This window comes from Laccaria bicolor, genomic scaffold (genome assembly GCF_000143565.1).
Source record: "Laccaria bicolor S238N-H82 LACBIscaffold_4 genomic scaffold, whole genome shotgun sequence".
Classification (NCBI taxonomy): Eukaryota; Fungi; Basidiomycota; class Agaricomycetes; order Agaricales; family Hydnangiaceae; genus Laccaria; species Laccaria bicolor.
This window is the reverse complement of record NW_001889875.1, coordinates 1,279,007-1,299,030: the sequence shown is the minus strand read 5'-3', so window position 1 is coordinate 1,299,030 and position 20,024 is coordinate 1,279,007. Positions and strand designations below refer to the sequence as shown.

Here is a 20,024-nt window from a genome sequence, read left to right as displayed (position 1 = left end):
GGAAACTTTTCCTGGCTTACGTAACCACTCGGAACCTTACCATGTCCACCTCGACGTTCTCGTCGGCGCACAGGCTTTATGTCAAGTCTCTTTATAGACGATACCTCCAAAACTCTTTAGATTGGACTATTAGACGCGATCTCTGGCGTCCACAAGCTCTCCAAATCAGAGCAGAGTTTGAGCGGAACCGGTGAGCCGTCAAAGTGTTAGCATCCCCACTCAATGAACTCATTGTGACTCATTCCTAGGAATGTGCACGACCCTCGGGCGTTGGCAGAGATTCTGGAGAAAGCTGAGGCCCATCTCGCAAATATGAAGCACCCCGATCCTTATATTCGTGAGTTTATGATGTATTTTTACGTGGCTAAGCTGAATACAAGACCCTTTCAGCACCCACTGCGCCAGGAGGCACCAAGTGGTACGTTCTGCATTTCCGTCTGGCCAAGATGGTAATCTCAAACTTTTGTGTGCAGGGAGCGGAACACACCGGTGAGCGGGTTGAAACACTTTGATGGCACGTTACTGACGAGACCTACAGCCACCCTTGGGACCGTTGTACGACCACGAAGCTGCAGACCATGGGCACTAGGACTGGTACTTACTGGTACTTGTACTTTGAATTCATTCAATGAATATTCGTTACATATCTTGTATCACATGATACTTTCACGTTCACGTGTTTGCCTTTTGTTGCTCCTTCTCCTCATACCCCTATCGAGAGCACCTATGAACTACATTCGTGGTGCGGTCAATGTCATTAGCGCACCATATCAATATTACAAGGAACTCCCTCCAATAAACCCTTCAACTTTGACTGGCGCCATCGATGTCATCGTAATACAGCGACCGACCGACGACGGAGGTACGGAACTTGCTTGCTCTCCCTTCCATGTCCGCTTCGGAAAATGGCAGGTCCTCAGACCAGGGGAAAAGAAGGTGCAAAGTATTCTCATAAACTATCTACTTCTTACTTATTATAACTCAGGTCAACGTCTTTGTTAACGGAAACCCCATTCCGTTTAATATGAAGATCGGCGACGCTGGCGAAGCCTTCTTCGTCTTTGAAACGGACGATGACATTCCTGCAGACCTCATTACCAGTCCCATAATTCAGCCTTCCGATGTATCGCCCGACATAGTCTCTGACCATTTCGTTTTGCAGCAAGATTCGGGCAAGACTCCCGATGGATCCGGAGGCGAGGAACACGAGGAAGGGCAACTCCGAGAGGAGCCCGAAGCCCAAGAGCCCGAGTTTCTTGATCTTGATGCCCATGTTGGGGGCAGTCAATCAAGATCAGGCGAGGAAGAGCCGGAGCATATGCAGCCGGTGAACACGACCCCGAAGCAGACCTATACCATTCCTGCGGCGCTAAGAAAGTCTGCTTCGCGTAACACTCTACGGCAGTCTACTCTTCCTTTGAGATCACATACAGAGGAGGAGCAGGATAAACGCGCTGATGAGGCTTTGAAGTTACTCAATGGTCAAATTCATGTTCCAGAGGTCGAGTACCATCACGGTCAGTGAGAGGGTCACTCTTCACGCATCGGTACAGCTCAACGTTCCATAGACGTTACTTTGGATGCACAAGGCTACCACTCAGGATACAGGAGAGAGAAATCTAATCCAGACCATGAAGAGTTCAAATTTCCCTCAGGAAGCAGGACTCGTAAATGTCACGCCTTACAAACAAGGTATATACTGATAACTTTCTATATGTAGAGCCTCCAAGTCCTCCTCCACCACCTCATACACAATCTATGCACCACGAAATGCACCCGCAAACCTTCCCATCCTCCGAATCTTCAGAACCAATCACCTTCCCCTCTTTCCGGGCAACATCCGAGCCACCACCTGACATGATGGAAGAAGAAAGCAATCTTTCTTCGTCGTCAAAACCTCCGTTGAAAATTCAACCGCCCCAGCAAGAGTACTCGTGGGAATGGGGCGCGTTTCCTCAACCATCTCCTATGAAGGCATCGTTTGGGAAGGGTGGACGTATAAATGGCAGCGGGGGAGGGCCCCTGCTAGATGGGAAATTAGGATGGGAAGCGAAAAGCATGAGAATGAACAAACCTCGTCGACTTGGTGGGATGCACCTTCCTGAGCTGCAGCACAATGAGCTTAACCAGCAGGAGGAGGAGAAGGAGGAAGATTATGAATTCTCATACCTTCGTGATCGAGTTAGGGATCGTGGGCGAAGTCAGAGTGTTCCCCCCGAGTTGCAGGGAAGTCCGACGTCCAGGAAGCAGAAGAGGGATAGCAGGGGATGGAAGGAATACGAAGACTTTGAGGCGAGTTCACCAAGTCCGGATGAAGGAGCGAGGGAGTACGGCGGACAGGATTCCAATGGCGCAGAGTTTGGTGCAGGGGGTTTGCTAATTGTCAGGAAGGATGATCCCACCAAGTTTATCTTGAAAATTGAAGGGAGGCGGATGGCATTTCAGCTTAGTTTGGTACCGGGCGAATCAGCAATAGAAGATGCTGTTGCTGATTCATTGGACGAGGATGAGGGCAGAGGCAGAAAGATCAGAGACGGGTCGAGAGCGGGAGGTCTGCGTGTGTTACCTTCCAGTAAACGTGGACAAGATGAGGTAGAAGCAACGCGTCTGTTTGAGCAGGGCCTCGTCAGCTTTGACCAGTTCCTGGACGACGAGAGTATATTGAGCCATCCACAGCTTGTTATTCGCTGGGTTGGTGTCGAACAGTCAGTCTTCATTCCAGCCTCATTTTCCGCATAGTACTTATTTGCGTTCTCAGATACGTAACACGCAATGATGGATCCCCCTTGATGGACGCTCTTGCACACTGGCGACAAGCCACCTTGAGCGAGCGCAATACTGGTTATTCCGTGCGTCATGCATCCCCCTCCTCTCTCGAAGATCAGCCAGAATCCGTTTCTTCTTCCACGCCCGCTTCCCCACCAGTATCGGCCTCTCCCTCTCCCCCTCCTACATCTAATACGACTCCATCTGACACGGAGGAGGACAAGCCGAATCAGAATCAGATGCATTCTCGTTCGAAATCTGAGCCACCAGATCAACAGAAACAACAGGAAGATGACCGACAAGTGGGAATGAACGCTGGGAAGAAGCCTACGTCGCTCTCGTGGGTACAGTGGTGGAGTAGGAGCCGGAGGAAAGAGTCGGAGGCTGGTAAGGATGGTCGGCCTGGATTGACGGCTTCACCTGCGCCTTTAGATTCCGTAAGTGCCGTATTCACCTCTGATGATTCTCTCTCACTTTCTTGCAGGAGAAAAGATTGCCAGAACCAGAACCTATACTGAGGCACAAGTCAGACTCAGAAGTCGCCTTTGGCGATGAGTTGCGTCCGTCGATATCGAGGAAGGAGAGACTGGCTGTCGATGACCTTTCTCCTGCTCCTGGTTTCTCCCAAATCACAGCTCCAAAACGCAAATTTGCAAAGACGTTGAGGTTGACGTCAGATCAACTTGTAGATATTCGTCTCATCATTAACATCGGGTACCCTCTTGCTTACGTCTACTTGCCATAGAAATCTCTGAATTTGCGTTCAGGATCAAATACGATCACCTTCTCGTTATCGGCTTCTGGGGCAGTTGCTGCTACAGCTAGGATCTTTGTGTGGGACTCGACAGATCAGGTAGTCATTTCGGACATTGATGGAACAATCACAAAGTAAGTGTGCCTCTCATTTCGATCTTTAGGTCTCAAAGTGTTATCCTTTGACAGATCCGATGGTTTGGGACATGTGTTCGCTATGATTGGGCGGGACTGGACGCATCTCGGTGTGGCCAAGCTCTACACAGATATTACTCGAAACGGATACAAGATTATGTATCTCACTTCTCGAGCGATTGGCCAAGCAGACGCAACCCGCGATTATCTCAAGGGTATCAAACAGAACAACTATCAGCTTCCTGAAGGTCCTGTCATTATGAGTCCGGATCGTCTAATGGCTTCGTTGCACCGGCAAGTTCTTTTTTTCCTACATAGATGGTCACATATCAATTTATGGCGCTTTTTGTTTTACAGAGAGGTCATTATGCGGAAACCTGAAGTATTCAAGATGGCATGTTTGCGTGATATTCAAAGGTTGTTTGGAGAGTCTGCCCGAAAGCCATTTTACGCTGGTTTTGGAAACCGTATTACAGACGCACTGTCATATAGAAGTGTGAACGTGCCCAGTGCGCGAATCTTCACCATCGACTCTACTGGTGAGGTGAAGATGGAGTTGTTGGAGCTCGCTGGGTACAAGTCATCGTGAGTTCGGTTTTCCTTGCCAGCCTTGTACTCTTACTCAATGGGTGAATGAAGGTACATTCACATGACTGACTTGGTGGATCAAATGTTTCCCCCCATTCATCGCAAGTGGACTCCGGAATTTACGGATTTCAATTACTGGAAAGCTCCGGTACAAGATTATCCTCTTCCTGATTTGTCACCTCCTTCACCCGCGCTGAGCGCAAGGTCGGATACCTCAAATCAGAGTGCGCTAGCGCGACTACGGAATTTCAGTTTGGTCGGGAGGCAAAATCCCGTCAAGCTGCCAATGGACGGCGCTCCCAATGGTGATTCGTATCGTAATGCTCACCTCCGCCAGATGTCCTCGTTTGAGAGACTAAGCACGACGCTTGGGTTGAGGCGGAGTACGAGTCCTGAATCACACGCTGGGACTTCTTCGTACGCGGGTTCGGACGATGAAGATGCCGATGTGGATATTTATGGACATAGGAATAGGCAGAGGCGGCGGAGCATGACGAGTATGCCTGGCTCATTGGATGATGACGAGATGAACTTTGGTGTGGATGAGGATGATGAAGAAGAAGGAGAGGAGGGCGAGGAGGGATACGATGATGAAGATGCCGAGGGAGCGGATGAGGAGGGCGGGGAGGATGCTTTTGACGAGGATCTACTTGCTGCTGGAGAGATGCAGAATGTTCCATTTTTGTGAAGGTTGCGAAGAGGCTGAACTCACTTTGGAATACGGAGATACATAGACTCAATATAAGAGGAGAGTGAAACAACCGTCAACAAGAAAGATATCAGCCACTGCGACGATGAAGTACGTCTGGTTGGACGTCGACCCGGTTTGTCGCTTATAATTTCTTCACACTTGAGACTTGCTCAGGACTTTTAGGGTCACGATGATGCGACCGCGATAATGCTCGCTCTGCATTGCTCCAACATCCATCTTCTAGGCATATCAACAGTAAGTCGGGGCGACGTTACGGCCACGCTTGCTGCCCGACTTGTTTTGGTGAACTAGACCCATGGGAACGCAAGCAGCAACCATACAACGATCAATGCGGCCAGGTGCCTTTTTTCCTTCGGTGCACCTAAGCATCTTCGCGTCTACCCAGGTGCAACACAACCTCTTTTGCTCGAGGCAAAACACGATCCAGAGATCCACGGAGAAGACGGCTTGGGCGGCGTTGAAGGTCTCCCTGCGCCTGATGATCCGGGCGTGATTGCCTTCTTCGAAACTGATGAGGACGGCGGCCATGTTCGAGCTTTGGATGGGATGGTTAGGGCCATCAAGCAAACCTGGAGGAAAGGCGATGGTCACAAGGTTACCGTTATCTCGAGTGGGCCAATGACGAATATTGCTCTCTTCGTCTCTGTCTATTCCGATTTGCTGGATGCTGTGGAAGAATTTGTGTTTATGGGCGGAGCTGTAGGGCTTGGTAATCGCTCCTCAGTTGCGGAATACAACATTCTATGTGATCGTAAGTCGATATATTGAATCTATCTTCTCACTGCTGATCCAACGATAAAGCTCATTCGGCCCAGATTGTTCTCAACGCTTCGGTCAAGAAGACGATGATCCCTCTGAATGTCACTCATACAGCCATTGTAACAAAACAGATTCATTCCCAATTACTGTCGTCAACCTTTGTATCGGAATCGGAAGATCACGTCCTTCCTGTTCCTTCCACTAAGCTTCGCCACACCCTCTCGACATTGATCGGGTTTTTCGCTGCATCATACAAATCAACTTTTGGATTTAACGACGGTCCTCCTCTTCATGACGCCCTCACTGTGGCCTACGTATCCAATCCCGATCTTTTCAAGACTGCCCGTCATAGAGTAGACATCGAGCTTACTGGGACTCATTCCGTTGGTCAAACGGTCGTTGATATCTGGAAGTATCGGACTTGCGATGATACTTGGGGTCGAAATGGACGCAATTGCCTTGTGGCAGAAAGTCTTGATGTAAGGGGATTATCACTCAAATTTTCACTTGTTGTAAACCTTGTATCACTTTCTAGGTCAACGGCTTTTTTGGGCTACTTTTGGACGCCATTTCGAGTTGCGACGAAGTTTCTCCGCTGAATCAAAATATCGGGCCTCGGCGCACCACCGATATATAGTGGCCGATGAGAAGCAGTATAGTATTGCAACATACAGTTTCCGCTACCTCGAGACAGATGTAAAGTCTATTTCAGAAATAAACGGGGAGGTTCTTTGCTTCGCGAACCACTGATAGTCTTTGGATAGTCTCAAGAATTTAGATTCGTCGGCGGTTCGTAGCCAATCAGGGTCGATGTCATACCCTGAAGTTTCGCGGTCATGTGATGGTTGCGAAGGCGCGTTGTGGGTCCTTATATATTTTTTCAACCATGGCCAAATAAGATGCAAATAAGCCTGCATTTTGACCCGGTTCTGTGCATCTACTGATTTCTACTTTCGTTCTTCCAACAGCAGTTCTCAGCTGGTTTCGGCGTCTCAACGCTCAACGAAGGCCCTACGCCCTTACGCGCTCACGCAACTCACGCTCACTCAAGATTCAACGATCTCGAACCGAACATCATGATCCCTCTCATTCCTGTTCTAGTCCTTAGCTTTCTGTCTTTCGCATCTTCAGCTTTCGTTATTCTCCGTATCATAATTCCCATTTTGCCACCTCATCCTCTGAGCCGACGTGTTTCCCCGGTGCGTTTTCCCAGATGGTACTGTGTACCGTGAACTGACCGTTCGACAGGCTGAGTTTGGTCTTCCTACTTTCCGTTCACTCTCACCTGCGGATAAGAGTCACATCTGGTTGGCAAGCTTGGATATTTTCGCCATTGCAATTTTCATCTGGCAAGCTGTAGCAGAAGCAACTGGTGGGCCGACCGGGGTTGCCATTGCTGATGATCCAGTTTCATCCATCAGACTGTGGTTTACAGTGACCGTCAGACAGGGCTGCCTGTTGATGATCACAGTCATCACCTTGCTACACGTTCGAATGGGCCGTTCTGTCTCATTCGGCAAGAAACATTGGATGCTATGGGCACCCACTGCGCTGCTGTCGATGACGTCTACAGCTTTGGCGGGTGTCTTATCGGCTGCAGGTATTAGTAGCCTGTTTGTGGGGATCGCCGTCTACTCTGCTACCATTGTCATCTTGAGCACAGTGGTGCTTGGGTGTCTCATTGGCACTCTAGTCATCATTAAGCGCAACCTTGCCGCTATGAACGAAGAGGCTGATCCATGGCCACCTGTCAGGCAAGTGGAAGAAAAAGGCAGACCTTCTTTTTGCACTGAAGAGATTGACGCTATTCGGGATGGTGCGTCCTGGATCACATCGACAGCTGGTGGGAGTTCCCGTCGTAATTCAGCTTCTGCTTGGTCCTTTTCAACGCACCACACTGTCGTGACCGCCTCGCAGCATGGCCACCCAGGTGGACGCCCACAAAATGGCTCACATCCTTCTGTTCCTGCCAAATCTTCTTACTGGTTCAACAGCACGACACCTCATGACATAGATATTCCACCCGTTCCACCGCTGCCATCTCCATACGGTCCCATTTCTCCTACAGCGGAGGATCTCAATGACCCGGACCCCTTCAGGAGAGATATGCCATCGCCGCTTCCGAATCAACCACGCGGTCGTCTAGACTCACAGACATCCTGGTTAACCTCTTCCAACGGGTCGCAAACCACTCTTTCCGCTTGGAGTTACCCAGCAACCGTTTACGAAGGAAGTATCCGCAATGTCAGTTCCCCTGATTTCCAGACAGCCCTGACTGCTGTGTCCCGTCCTGTCACGCCTGCCATGGCCAATGCGCAAGTCCTTGGAGGCTATGGGTATGCTCCAGGGAACACGGAGGCGGAGAAAGGCCTCGCCTCTTTGGCAGCTCCTCCTGGAACAAATCTTAACATTTCTGTCTATCCCGCTATTGGTTGGTTTCTTACTATCTGGGTCCCTCTCGTAAGTTGCTCTTCGGCCTGTCCTGATCAACGAGCTAACGTCGAAATATAACAATAGGGACTTTCTTTACCATATCTCATTTCCCTTTGTCAGCAGACTACCCCTTCCACTGCCTTGTACATTCTCTTCGTATTATCTGTCACACTCTCCTCGCCTCTTTTGGCCATCAACGTCATCTGCGGTTCCCATCTCCCCATACCCACTGGATTATTCGATGTCCGGGGTGAGAAGCCCAAGGTTAGCTCCGCCCCCTCCGAACTTCCCTCGAACAAGTGGTCCCATGAGTACAAGCGTAGCATGAGTACCACAATTACCGCAGTTGAGGGTCGTCGAAGTGGTGACGTTTGGCTTACCAATGGCGACGCTGTGGATGGGAAGAACAAGCTAGGTCGCGCCGTTGGAATGCTCTCTCCGATGCCAAAGCTGTCCGTTATGCCACCTGAGGAGTGCGATGAGCCACTCACTCCTCCGTTACCCATTCAAGACGCGGATTCTTCTTTACCACTCACAATTCACAACACTCCTGAAACCAGTGCCCAGTTCGGAAGGCTCAGAATGGATTCCAAGGCAAGCTCTCACCACCTGTCTGGAGGCGATGAAAGCATGGCGTACGCAAGCAGGATCATGGTCGCCCAGAGGCATTATTCTGCCCTTGCTCAAACGGTCGTGGTTCCCGGGTCATCACCCGACAAACAGCAGGCGACAGGTACTGAGCTGTTCGTCAGTAACGCCACGGGAGCACTCGTAAACAAACCAGCCACGCATCTTCGTTCGCGTTCAATTACTTCTATTAGTGGCCCACAGACAGTCTCCGCGGACAGCTTCAACATTAGTCCCCCGCCCTCGTTCCCGCTGCCTCCTACGCCTCCCAATGTCAGGGCAGCTCGCTTAGCCCAGCTTGCGCATAAAAAGTCCTTCTCGTCTGGTTTCTCCTTCAGCCCCGTCGATGATATGAATGAAATTGATGCATTGACCGCTGGCGTCCTGCCTCTTCTGGTCCCAGGATTGAAGGTTGGCCATGAGATGAAGATCAAAGAGGATGATTGGTCGCCGCCTGGCACTTTCAGTAAGAGCAAAGGGAAGAACGCCGCAAAAAAATTGACCGAGTTTGGGGAAGACTTTTCTTCGCCTGAAATTCACTCTACTCCTGCCAGAAGGCGTCCACGCGAGCCCAGAGGAAGGAAAGAATCAGGACACAAGAGAAACCACTTCAGTTTACCCAGGTATGACTTGGTTATTCTTCAATGAAGACCCTTTTATCTGACGTTATTTTCAGCCTCAGCCTTGGCAAGGATGGAATTCACTCTTTGGCCACCTGGAGTGCAGAGATACGAGGTGCATTGGAGAACAAGGTCGGCCAGTACACATCCATTCCAAGTAACGTCGATCTTGGTCGAAGGAATACCGTCTTTGGCGCCGAGTCAGTTCCCACGGCCCAACCACTCCTCAAAGCCGTACAAGAGGAGGAGGACGAGCACATCGTGAACCCTGGAGCAGGGCTTGGCCGTGTCATGTCAACCCGCTCTCTTGGCCTGCGTGCTGATGTGCCTCGCAATGTGAACACCGCTCGTTCCTCTGTGATCAGCAACCCTGCGCCTACTTCTGCTGCCTCCACAGTGACCTTGTTCGAAGACTTCGAAGCTGGGATGATCTCTGGGCCACAAGCTGAGAGCACTCCACACAACACCGTCTCGCACAAAACAACCCATCGACAACATAATGCACCACCCGTACCAGTAAATCGTCGCTCAAGCATTGTATATATCAAATCTGAAAATCACTCAACTACAACGAACCCACCCATGACAGAATCTTCAAGTTCCTCATCAGCCATGTCTTCTTTCGCCCAGTGGTCATCCCGGGCGGTTCGACCACTTATGACGAAGAACAGCCTCAAGCTCCAGCGCAAGATATCAACCGCAGACTCCTCCTCTCCTAGCCCTCCAAGAGAGGGCCTACGTCCCCTCTCCCTTCTGCAAGACCGCGACCCCAACACTGCACAAGGCACAAGTCCTTTGTCTGTTGGTGAAACTCGGCCATTGACTCTCGGGAAGAAACAGAAGTCGAGGATGGCCGCCCCTCAGGACGAGAATGCGGGTCCGGATTCAATCCGTTCTGGTCACAGAAAGAATCTGAAGTCGCTGAAGCTTGCCAGGTCTGAAACAGCCAAGATGCGGGGCATCTTGCGGAAGGGTGAAATCTTGCCTGATGTCGTCATTCGTCCACCCTCCACCACGGAGGCGTTCGCTTACAGTTTCGATGATTAATTCCGATCATACCCACTTGCTTTTGAGCTTGCTATCGCCGTTTTGATTCTATCTTGCATTCCTAATTTTTATTACTTTTGCCATTTGTCACGCTTTCACGTTTTGCTCTAGACTCTTGCATCACACACACACCACTCCCCATCCATCCAACGTTCCCAGAACTCTCATGCTTTGTTGCTCTCCCGCTTTCTTGCTATATCTGAATGCTCTTATTGCTCTGACTCTCAAACGTTGCTTTCGCACCGGCTGCTCTGGCTTTTTACCTATGCTATAAACTTATGCTTTCCTATCTCTTCTTGTATATCCATACCTACCCAGGCATCATCAACTTATCTGTATAAGTCTCGTCTGTATATGTCTTGGCCATATGTAGCGCGCTCCCTTTCCTGCCGTACATAGAAATGGTCAACAATCATTTTCCAATCAAAGAGGGATTCTGATTCTGAGACTACGAAGGACAATCACTCAAGTAACCCAAACATGCTAATTACAGCGACGGGTGGTGGTCCACCTTCACGTATCTTGGTCTGACCACAATAAGCAATCACGTATTTGGATGGATGCCAGGTTACTGTCGGGGAAGGTGCAAGTGCAGGAACACGATGCAAAGGAACGCCGGTTTCCGTAGCACACTTGAGAGAGATTGAGCCCATTTCTCCGGACAAGATTATAACCACTCACGATATCGATGTATGGTCCTGCGTTTGCAATAGCAAGATACTCGCCATCGTGGGAGAAGCTAAGAGCACTTATGCTGTTTCTGCAACAAGAAATTGTGAGTTAGGCTCGAGCAGACCTATCAAAAGAAAAAAAAGAAAAACTAACTCGCATGCGGTAATTGTACGAGCACAAATCCAATCGTTCAGATCGAACATGTTCACGATAGAATCATAACCCCCAGATGCTAGATATCTGCAAACACTATGTAAGATACGTACGACGTAGTAAAAAGAATGAAACGTACCGTCCGCGAGGATCCAACGCAAGCGCGACACATCCCCCAACATGGGCTGCAGGACTCTCCCGTATTGCTAGGGAAGGGTAATCCATTACGCGGAGGGTATGTTCAGAGTGGTGTGTTAAAATAACACCATCACCGACGTGGTTGAAGATCGCCGTTGAACCTATCTGCGGTCATAATGTCAGGATTCAAGGAACCAGTGGCCCAAAGTTTGAAAAGTTCGCACCGCATCTTTGTCAGAGACGTGCCATTGTTCCTTCGTTTCCTCGCCTTCTTTTCCAAGGGTCATGAAAAATAACTGGTGTCCTGCAGATGCAAACAAAAGAGAACGACCGTCCGGAGAATAGCTTGTCTGCACGGGAGATATCTTCACTGGGCATTGCTGTATATAACGGCTTTCTGAACGGGAGTCAATTGGAGTATTTTTGTGGGAATCAAAGCCAAACATACGCCGTGCATCCCAGAATACAATTCGTCGATCCTTTTGGCTTGATGTGCAAAATAAATCAGGGTGTGTCGGGTTCCAAGAGACGTAATCGACATCATCGGAATGTCCACCAGAGAAATTTGTCGCAGCTCTCATCTCCATCTTGAGAATTGACCATAGTAAGGCGGGTGAACTGGTTACCAGGTGCAAAGTACTCACACTTTTCTCTGGGGACCATACTCTTGTAATTTTATCGATGCCAACGGCGGCCAACTTCTTCCCGTCGCAGTTCCAGGCAACATGGGTCATGGCTTGCGAACTAGGCATACGGTAGTCGCGAGGTTTGAAGGCGGAGAACGTTGGCGCCTACGGGCGGATGAGTTCGTCACAAAGACGTCGTTGGGAGAAGGTGCTCATACATGGACACCCCTTGCTGTGAATGTGGTGTGAGGTGGGGGAGATGGGGGCCTTTGTGGCTGGGGAAACTCATCATCATCTTTGCTGGGCGTTTGGGACATGAGCGAATTAGAGAACAGGTACAGTTTGAGAATTAATTACATCATTCCGGTATTAGTCTACTCAAAGTTCTCACATAAAATCAAGTCAACGACAATAGCAATAGTGGAAAATAACTGAACTTCCGAATACACTGAGAGAAAAGGTTTGAAGATCAGTGAAAAGGCGTCAGTCCGAGTCGCCTGTTAAATCATAAATTTTGCCCGGTGTGAAAGCCCGCGCAGGCAGAGAAATTTCTCGCTTTACTTTCTGATCCTCTCCATTCAGCCTTGCCCTCTTCATTGGCCTTAAAGAACTCCCTTGTCCCAGTTCTCCCTCCAGCTCTTCCAATTCTAGCTGATTGGCAAGGATACCTTGCCTTAGCAGCTCCGTCAGTTGACGTTGTTGCACCAAAATGGTCGCTTGCAATTCTTTAACCCTGGCTGATCGGCTTTCCTGCTCGGACATTGCTTCGCGCTTGAGACATGGTGATTGGTGCTTGATATGCCTAGGCTTTGCGTCCTCCGGAGCCATCTCTAGTTTCATTGGAGGTGTTGTGTCCTCCTCTTTTTTGATATTAGGTTTGACATCATTTCTTGATCCAGTGTTGACGATGTTACTCGGCTTGGGAGGCGGGAGTGGTAAATCTATTAAATCAATCAAAATATGCATCTGGCAGTTTGCTGGCAGTAGAAATATATTCAACCGGAAAATTCATGCGCTGGAGATGAAGCTATTGGAGGTGGTGGGGGAGATGGGTCCATTACATGCGCATTCTTTGAGGCTTGATTATCTGGAGGAGGTGTGACATATTCGAGCCCAGCTGATGGAGATGAAGCTATTGGAGGTGGTGGGTGGGGAGATGGGTCCATTACAGGCGCATTCTGTGAGGCTTGATTATCCGGAGGAGGGGTGACATATTCGAGCCCAGCTGATGGAGTATATCAATAACCGGGGAAATGTAGGCGAGAGGAAAGAGATCACGGGACAGAGAACGGGGTCTCGGAAGGGGAACACTTTTGGCCTTTGGTGAACGCGGTGCGATTTTGAGTCGTTTGAGAACATCTGGTGTTGTCAGTTCGAAAAAAGAACAAAAGTATTTTAGGTTATCAGTCAAACAAACCGAGATATCGATACTCGAAGATGAAAGTTGCCCACGGCTTTTCATCGAGATAATCCACCATGTAGACAGACGAATGGCTCCTTTCATGCGCTTGCACTGAGGAGAGAGGTTCCCCAAGACTGTGGCAGATTCTTTTTCAGAGGAAGGGAGAATAGTTGTGCCACACTTTCACGTACATAACTCGATGCTCTGTGGAGAGCTGCTTGACAGATTCATGAACTTTGCCAATGGAAAGATCACCATTGCGTCATATGTTCCTCAGAGTTTCCATTTTGTTCAGCCTCTTGGATCCGGTAAATTTCACCCTCTGAATTTCTAAAATGATCTTGCCAATTTTTTGATCGAGGTCCTTCCGCTCCAATGCCTCATCATCATCTGAAGTATGCTTGAGGCAAACTAGCATGGATAGATATAGACATGCAGTACTTACCTGACAACTCCGTCTGACCGAAAACAAACGGACAAACTTTTCCATCTGGACTCACAATCTTATTTACCCATTGTGTAGCCCCACCTATGGCGTATCTTCCACTTCGACAGATGAGCTCTTCACCAATGTGTCGTCCATCCGCGTAGACATCCCCATATGTGGCACCGTGGCCGTCGTCATCAAAATCTTCGTCCTCCCAGTTAACACAGAACCCCTTCAAGTATGTAGACATGTAGGAGTCAGCGTTTTGGATATGTTTTGCATCAAAAATGCGACGAACCTGTCCAACCTCGGATGCGATAAAACAGCTAACCTCCGCCCTTCCAGACACGTCTTTCACTTGCACGTCGTATTCTTTGGCTTCTTTACCCCCACCTTCGATTGTTATCCAGGCGGAGAACCCTTTGATAGTGAGCATTTCTGCTCAGCCTGAGGCAGCACGACCTAGAGTGTGACGTCGATGTAGAGAATCAGAAATCGTGGGAACAGTACGACCCGTTGACCGATGCTTAGATTCTAGAATCCTGTTAGAATCGCCCATGAAGTGCAACTCCGGTCGTCTTGGCTGTGAGAGGGTTCAAATCAAGTTCAAATGCTTCGACATACTTTTGTGCCAAGCCACCGCCGCTTACTTGGACCCATTGGTGAATGCGGACATACAAATGCGTGATCGAGTGTTTCCTAAACCATGTAAGACTCCAATCGCTCCGGCCATCCTACTCACGAGATTCCGCCTTCTGACGCTCATCAGCTTTCAAGTGTCTTCCAAGCTCAAACAGATACTTTCTCACTTCATCGGAGCAGTTGATAATGATGTCTTGGTCAAGTCCGTAGCCTTGCCTCACCTCGGGCAAATTCAACGCCGAACGGAATGGAAACACTAAACCACTCTGGAGCACTCTTATACTATGCACTCGCTATCACAACTTATCGCCCCGAAGACACGTCTGGTACTTTCATCCTTAAAGACGTGGGATCCTCCAGCCCCTGCAAACCCATCATCGACATTCGAGGATCAGAACGAGCCGTGCTCATTCCGGCACTCATCATGTTGGTTGCTAGCTTGAGAGCCAGAAATGGACATAGTCGTTGGTACACATACCTGCCCTGCCTCTCTTGTTTGCGTTCATTGGCGGTGATTGCACTGAGAAAACCAGTTTTGAGGTGGAGGGGGTTTGTTGGGCATGCTCATGTGAGACCCAGATGCGCCAATTTCTCTAGAAACTCCCTCGTGTTGTCCCACAGATCTATCCCTCTTATCCTGCAAACCAGACGTGAGTAAGCCATGGGGGATGAATTACTTTGTTGCACTTTCTTGAGCCCTCAGTTCGCGGAAAGTTTTGTGGGATAATTTGTCGGAACATCGACACCCCAATTTTTGAACCCACCGCCCGGCAGCTTGTATCATATATTCTGGTTTACAATTACAACATCACATCTCTGTTCACTGTGATTTTGATGAGCAAAGACTTATTTTTATAGTAATCTTATCCTACAGTGCCGTTGTAGGTTGTGTGACTCACAGCTATAGTTTCGTTGAGTATTTGCCACACGTAAGCTTCTCGAGCCATTCTGCAATCTTCTCCGTCACTTCAGCCTTTGCTTCCACCATGATCCAATGTCCTCGACCTTCAAGCGCAACGTCCTGGTACCTTGAGATAAACTTTTTGGACTTTGTCATCACAGAAGGCACAGCCGTCGGGTCCATTGTTCCCCACATAAACAGGAATGGTAGATCAGCTCTGAGATTCGGTTGTAAACCTGCATACAAATGAACATTTTTTAGAGAGGTAACATACATAAAAATGCGCCAACTTGCCTAATTCTTCATCATGTCTGAATTTAGCCGTCCGGTAGTAATTGAGCGGCCCATTCATTCCTTTTCCAAGCACATCAACGTAGTACGCGCGTTCCTAAAAAATATTTTGATGAGCTTGAGCGAAACGGTGTGCAAAAGCCATACCCGTTCATTGAGGATGGATGCTGCCTCGTGGTTTTCCAGCTCCTGGACATACTTTTCGAGCAATCCAAGACCTGTAAAATTCAAAGACGACTCTGGCGGCCTGAAAAGCACACGTATGAACTGCTTCAACTGGAATAGAGGCAATTCAGTGGTCTTGATAGTGCGTGTATCGGTTGCCAGACTTTACGTTGGCATCAATTTCAGAAGAAGATTTCGGGTTCGCAAAGTAAACTTGATATCCAAGATTAGGAGCACGCTGAGCAACTTCCTCCACGGGCAGATATACTCGAGAAGGGGGAGTATACGGGACGCTCATCCTGTATTCGACAAAAACGAGTCAGAGGGGTCCTTGACATCATAATTTGATACGCGAACATAACGAGAGCCAGTAGACGTTCCGGATGCCAGAGAGCGAACCTTCCGACAATGTGTGAACCCCAGTCATGGCCAATCAAGACCTGCAGGTACGTTTACAATTAGAACCCCTAGCGGAGTAGCGACTTACAGCTTGAGAAACATCTAAAATGTCTAGGAGTGCGGCAAGGTCCGCACACAGCTTCTTAGCTGAATATTCAGAAGGATTCTCGGGTTTATCACTGCCGCCATATCCTAACATGTCCGGGACAACCACACGATATCCGCGACGAACCCACGGGCCGATCTGGTAGCGCCAGCCATACCTACATATACGTATATGAATGTCAAGAACAGGAGGAACGAAATGATAGTAACCAAAAATCGGGGAAGCCATGGACGCAGAGTAGGGTAGCGTGACGGCGTGGGTCATAGCCTTCTGGCTGTTGGTCTATCTAGGTATTGGCTCGGATGAGAACGAGGCTATGTAGGAGAACGACGCGCACGAAATGGTATATACGACCAGTCGACAACTTTTCCGACCTGTGGTTGAAGCTGTCCGGGTCTTGTGTGTCCATAATCTGTGATCGGTTGGCAGTGCAGGGGTAAGTATCAAAGTAGTTCAATCGGAGCTTAAAATTGAGCGGGAAAATTACAAGGCTGACGACCTCGGTGCCGGTGCCAAACTGTGACGACAACCACAACCTCAACACCTTTGATATCCCCCTCAAACATTATTTCTCGCTCTCAATATCACCGCCAACACTACCGCACAAGATATCCAGCGTTCATACGATTTTTCATCGCTTTCACACCTCCAGCATCGCTTTACCTTTGAACTTCTGTCTCATCAAGTAAGGTTCGCCTGCCAGTCACCGACCTCGAATCGCAGTTCTCACTTTTTCATATCCATCTCAGTCACCGATATGCCTGCTACCGTGACCTCACCTACCCCTGCGCGCACAGTCAACAAAGCTGCCTTGCAGAAGCCACGCGCCCCCGTAGCTCTCAAGAAAACAAGGATAGTGAGGCGTAGAGGCAGAGCGAAAGACGCTGTAGAAAGCGAAGATGAGTTTCAGAGGGAGGTGGGAACGGATTCAGAGTCGGACGATGGTGACCTGTCATCGCTCGACTCTGAGACGGACGATTCCGACGCTGAACTTGCATCTGAGAATGTCCTTTCCAATCATCATCCACACGCCCGCGCCCTCAGCCTCAACGAGGGCGCACGACCCGTTGACGAAGACAAGGTGGGCCACTTGAACGGAGATGTGGCGCCTTTCTTTGCTCCCTCCGGAAACTGGTCGGAAATGGTGGCAGACGAAAATGCCAACGGACCCGCGGACCTTCCAGTCATTGAGTTTACCGAGTTTAACGGCGAGACCAATTTTCCCAACAAGCAAACCACTCGTTCGAGGAAGAGTTCGCCAAGACAAAGGCGCTCTTCATCGAGCCCTCCTACATCCGCACCCGCACCCACTTCTAACGGCGCAGTGGCTCACGAAGACGAGGGAGATAAGGAGGAGGAATCTGGAGATGGAGAAGAAGCTGTTTCAGCGTCGACTTTGCCCAGACGAGCCCCTGGTCAGACCGCCCGCCAAGCCTACCAACAACGCCTCGAGACTGATCCGTCATATGTCCCTACTGTGGGTGGGTTCTGGGGACATGACGACCGCTTGATGGATAAGGATTTGCGAAGCCTGAGTGGATGGTGGAGAGGTCGATGGCAGGGAAGAGGCCGTGGGCGAGGCTTTCCGATGAGAGGTGGGGTTCGGGGTGGTTTCCATGGCCGGACAGCTCAAGAGAACGGAGACGTTTCAACAGAGCACGATGGGGATGTTCCTCCCGTTGATCGCCCTTGGACTCATGACGGATTTGAGGAAATGAAACAGAGAGAAGAGCAACGCCGTCTCGAGCAAAATTCCGGTCATCAAGAAAACCCATCGTTCCGTGGGGGCAACCGTGGTGGAAGGGGAGGTTTTGCGTCTGTGCGTGGCGGACGTGGTGGCTTTGGCCGTGGTTTTGCAGCATCTCCCACTAGGATGCGTGTTGCTTCCCCTCTCGGGCGAGTCTGGTTCACCATGAAGCCTGAGCTCATGTGGACGAAACAACACGACGGTTTCCTTTACTTTGAGTCTGCTCTGAAGCCCCGTACAGGTCAAGGTCCTGCGTATCGCATCAGGTTGCCAGGATCCCAACCCAGTGTGATCCGATCTACTCAGCGCACACGACCTACCACTGCATCGACTTCTACGTCTGATTCCATTAGCTCAAACAGTTCAGACTTCGATCTCGTCGTCCGCCTTCCCACACGGGCCGGAAAGCGAAAGGCGGCGGCTGATGCTCCAAAGCAGAAAGCAGAAACCCCCATCGAGGAAGTCTTTACCGTCAGATTGAAGCCGGCTGTTAAACCCATCCCAGTTCCTGACTCAACATCTGCCCCTACTGATAACGTGCCTCTTCCCATAATCAGTCAACTTTCACAGGAATCTAGGCCCCAGGCGGCTACTGATCCTCTGCCTCAACCCTCCATACCATCACAGCTCGAGCAGTTGTCTGTTGAACCTCAAGCCTATGATCCAGAACGACAGGCCCTCACGGAGCAAGCTGTTTTACGCAAGCCTTCATCAGATAGCCCGGTGGAGATCCATGAACCTGAACCCTCTCACTCTGACCAGCGGCCTGTCCTTGCTCCTTTGCAAACCGTATTCACTCCACCTCCACCCCCACCTCCCCCAGCCACTCAGCCCTCCCCAGTTTATGGATCCCCTTATGGCTATGCTCTACCACACGGTATTGCCGTGAATCAACATGGTATGCCGTACGAGGTTGCCACTGGCCGTCCAGTTTACCTCCAACCACCACCTCCTCCACCCATGTACAACCCTCGCCCTCTCATGCACTCGCACATGCCCCCACCTGGCATCCCATTTGTTCCAGGTCACCTGCGACACTCCTCAGTTGTGTCGCCCGATTTGTTGTCCCAGCCTCCCTCACACACGCCTCCGATGAGTGGTTTCATCGACCCTTCCACTGGTACACCGATATTCTCCTTCCCACGCCAGACCTCTCGCATTGAGATTCGAGCCCCGACGGACGACGCAGCAAAGCTACCCAAACCGTCGACGCGCGGTCCGTCAGGACTCCGTACCACTGCGGCGACGTTTGAGCCGTCTCGGCCATCTGAGACCACGGAGAATGGGTTCTACCCTTCAATAAGTAGTCCTTCGGACGGGAGCAGCCTTCCTTCGTACGAAATTACAAGTGGATTGGCCGACGAGGCTTCGCAACAACAACCTATGATGGCGTACGGGCATTACCACCACCAACAGCCGTATTATTATCCGGAGCAGCCACAGTATGGATATCCTTCATACATGGAAATGCCGCAGTACGACATGTACAACATGGACCACCAAGCTCCCCAGGGCACTATTTATTATTAGGCATTCTTGATTTTTTCTTCTCTTTGTGTGTCCCCGCGCATTGTTACATATATTTTTTCCTTCATGCTCACTCACGACGCTACGCCCCCGCCTCGCCTGTTGTTTTTCATTTTGCTGACTCTCTTTTCTTGTTGTCTACACCACATTGATCTCGCTTTTATTCGCATAAACATATAGTGCTCCTATAACTCTGTAGCTTGCCTCTCGTCGCCTTTCTTCGTTTGCGTTACTTTAGGACTCGACTCTGTGCTATTTGATGAGTAGTGTTGGATTACTTATCTTGGAATCATATTTCTTTTTTGGTTCTTGAAATATCAAGCTTGCTTCTTGAAGCGTGCACGTTTCTAAGTTTAACCTACAATCCACTATCTCTCCAAATTCGCAT

General features: G+C 49.7%; 7 protein-coding genes across 7 annotated transcripts; 4 read left to right on the top strand and 3 right to left on the bottom strand.

The window, feature by feature from the left end:
- Positions 1–41: 41 nt before the first annotated feature.
- On the top strand, positions 42–489 carry LACBIDRAFT_246507 (uncharacterized protein; the record flags this gene model as incomplete). Its single annotated transcript, XM_001876980.1, has 4 exons — positions 42–190; positions 249–337; positions 391–418; positions 474–489. Coding segments are annotated over 4 exons (282 nt in total), but the record flags the coding sequence as incomplete, so codon positions are not given.
- A 237-nt stretch (positions 490–726) lies between these two features.
- On the top strand, positions 727–4,393 carry LACBIDRAFT_231619 (uncharacterized protein; the record flags this gene model as incomplete). Its single annotated transcript, XM_001876979.1, has 8 exons — positions 727–936; positions 986–1,506; positions 2,759–2,894; positions 3,293–3,451; positions 3,512–3,654; positions 3,709–3,952; positions 4,016–4,239; positions 4,294–4,393. Coding segments are annotated over 8 exons (1,737 nt in total), but the record flags the coding sequence as incomplete, so codon positions are not given.
- A 2,396-nt stretch (positions 4,394–6,789) lies between these two features.
- Positions 6,790–10,440, top strand: LACBIDRAFT_311543 (uncharacterized protein; the record flags this gene model as incomplete). Its single annotated transcript, XM_001876978.1, has 4 exons — positions 6,790–6,912; positions 6,962–8,173; positions 8,231–9,396; positions 9,450–10,440. 4 exons carry the CDS (start codon positions 6,790–6,792, stop codon positions 10,438–10,440), a joined length of 3,492 nt encoding a protein of 1,163 aa, XP_001877013.1.
- Positions 10,441–10,901: 461 nt separating this feature from the next.
- Positions 10,902–12,346, bottom strand: LACBIDRAFT_311542 (uncharacterized protein; the record flags this gene model as incomplete). The annotated part of the gene is made up of 7 exons (XM_001876521.1): positions 10,902–11,072; positions 11,122–11,200; positions 11,266–11,352; positions 11,405–11,568; positions 11,628–11,800; positions 11,852–12,194; positions 12,248–12,346. 7 exons carry the CDS (start codon positions 12,344–12,346, stop codon positions 10,902–10,904), a joined length of 1,116 nt encoding a protein of 371 aa, XP_001876556.1.
- Positions 12,347–12,496: 150 nt separating this feature from the next.
- LACBIDRAFT_292771 (uncharacterized protein) lies at positions 12,497–14,294 on the bottom strand (the record flags this gene model as incomplete). The annotated part of the gene is made up of 7 exons (XM_001876520.1): positions 12,497–12,970; positions 13,447–13,565; positions 13,623–13,645; positions 13,751–13,842; positions 13,877–13,889; positions 13,932–14,090; positions 14,157–14,294. The coding sequence occupies 7 exons, from the start codon at positions 14,292–14,294 to the stop codon at positions 12,513–12,515; spliced, it is 1,002 nt and encodes a 333-aa protein (XP_001876555.1). The 3' UTR covers positions 12,497–12,512.
- A 1,107-nt stretch (positions 14,295–15,401) lies between these two features.
- LbEPHX1 (epoxide hydrolase) lies at positions 15,402–16,771 on the bottom strand (the record flags this gene model as incomplete). The annotated part of the gene is made up of 8 exons (XM_001876519.1): positions 15,402–15,637; positions 15,696–15,789; positions 15,864–15,968; positions 16,027–16,156; positions 16,215–16,297; positions 16,345–16,519; positions 16,572–16,648; positions 16,700–16,771. The coding sequence occupies 8 exons, from the start codon at positions 16,769–16,771 to the stop codon at positions 15,402–15,404; spliced, it is 972 nt and encodes a 323-aa protein (XP_001876554.1).
- Positions 16,772–17,119: 348 nt separating this feature from the next.
- On the top strand, positions 17,120–19,948 carry LACBIDRAFT_292769 (uncharacterized protein; the record flags this gene model as incomplete). The annotated part of the gene is made up of 1 exon (XM_001876977.1): positions 17,120–19,948. One exon carries the CDS (start codon positions 17,120–17,122, stop codon positions 19,637–19,639), a length of 2,520 nt encoding a protein of 839 aa, XP_001877012.1. The 3' UTR covers positions 19,640–19,948.
- Positions 19,949–20,024: the final 76 nt, after the last annotated feature.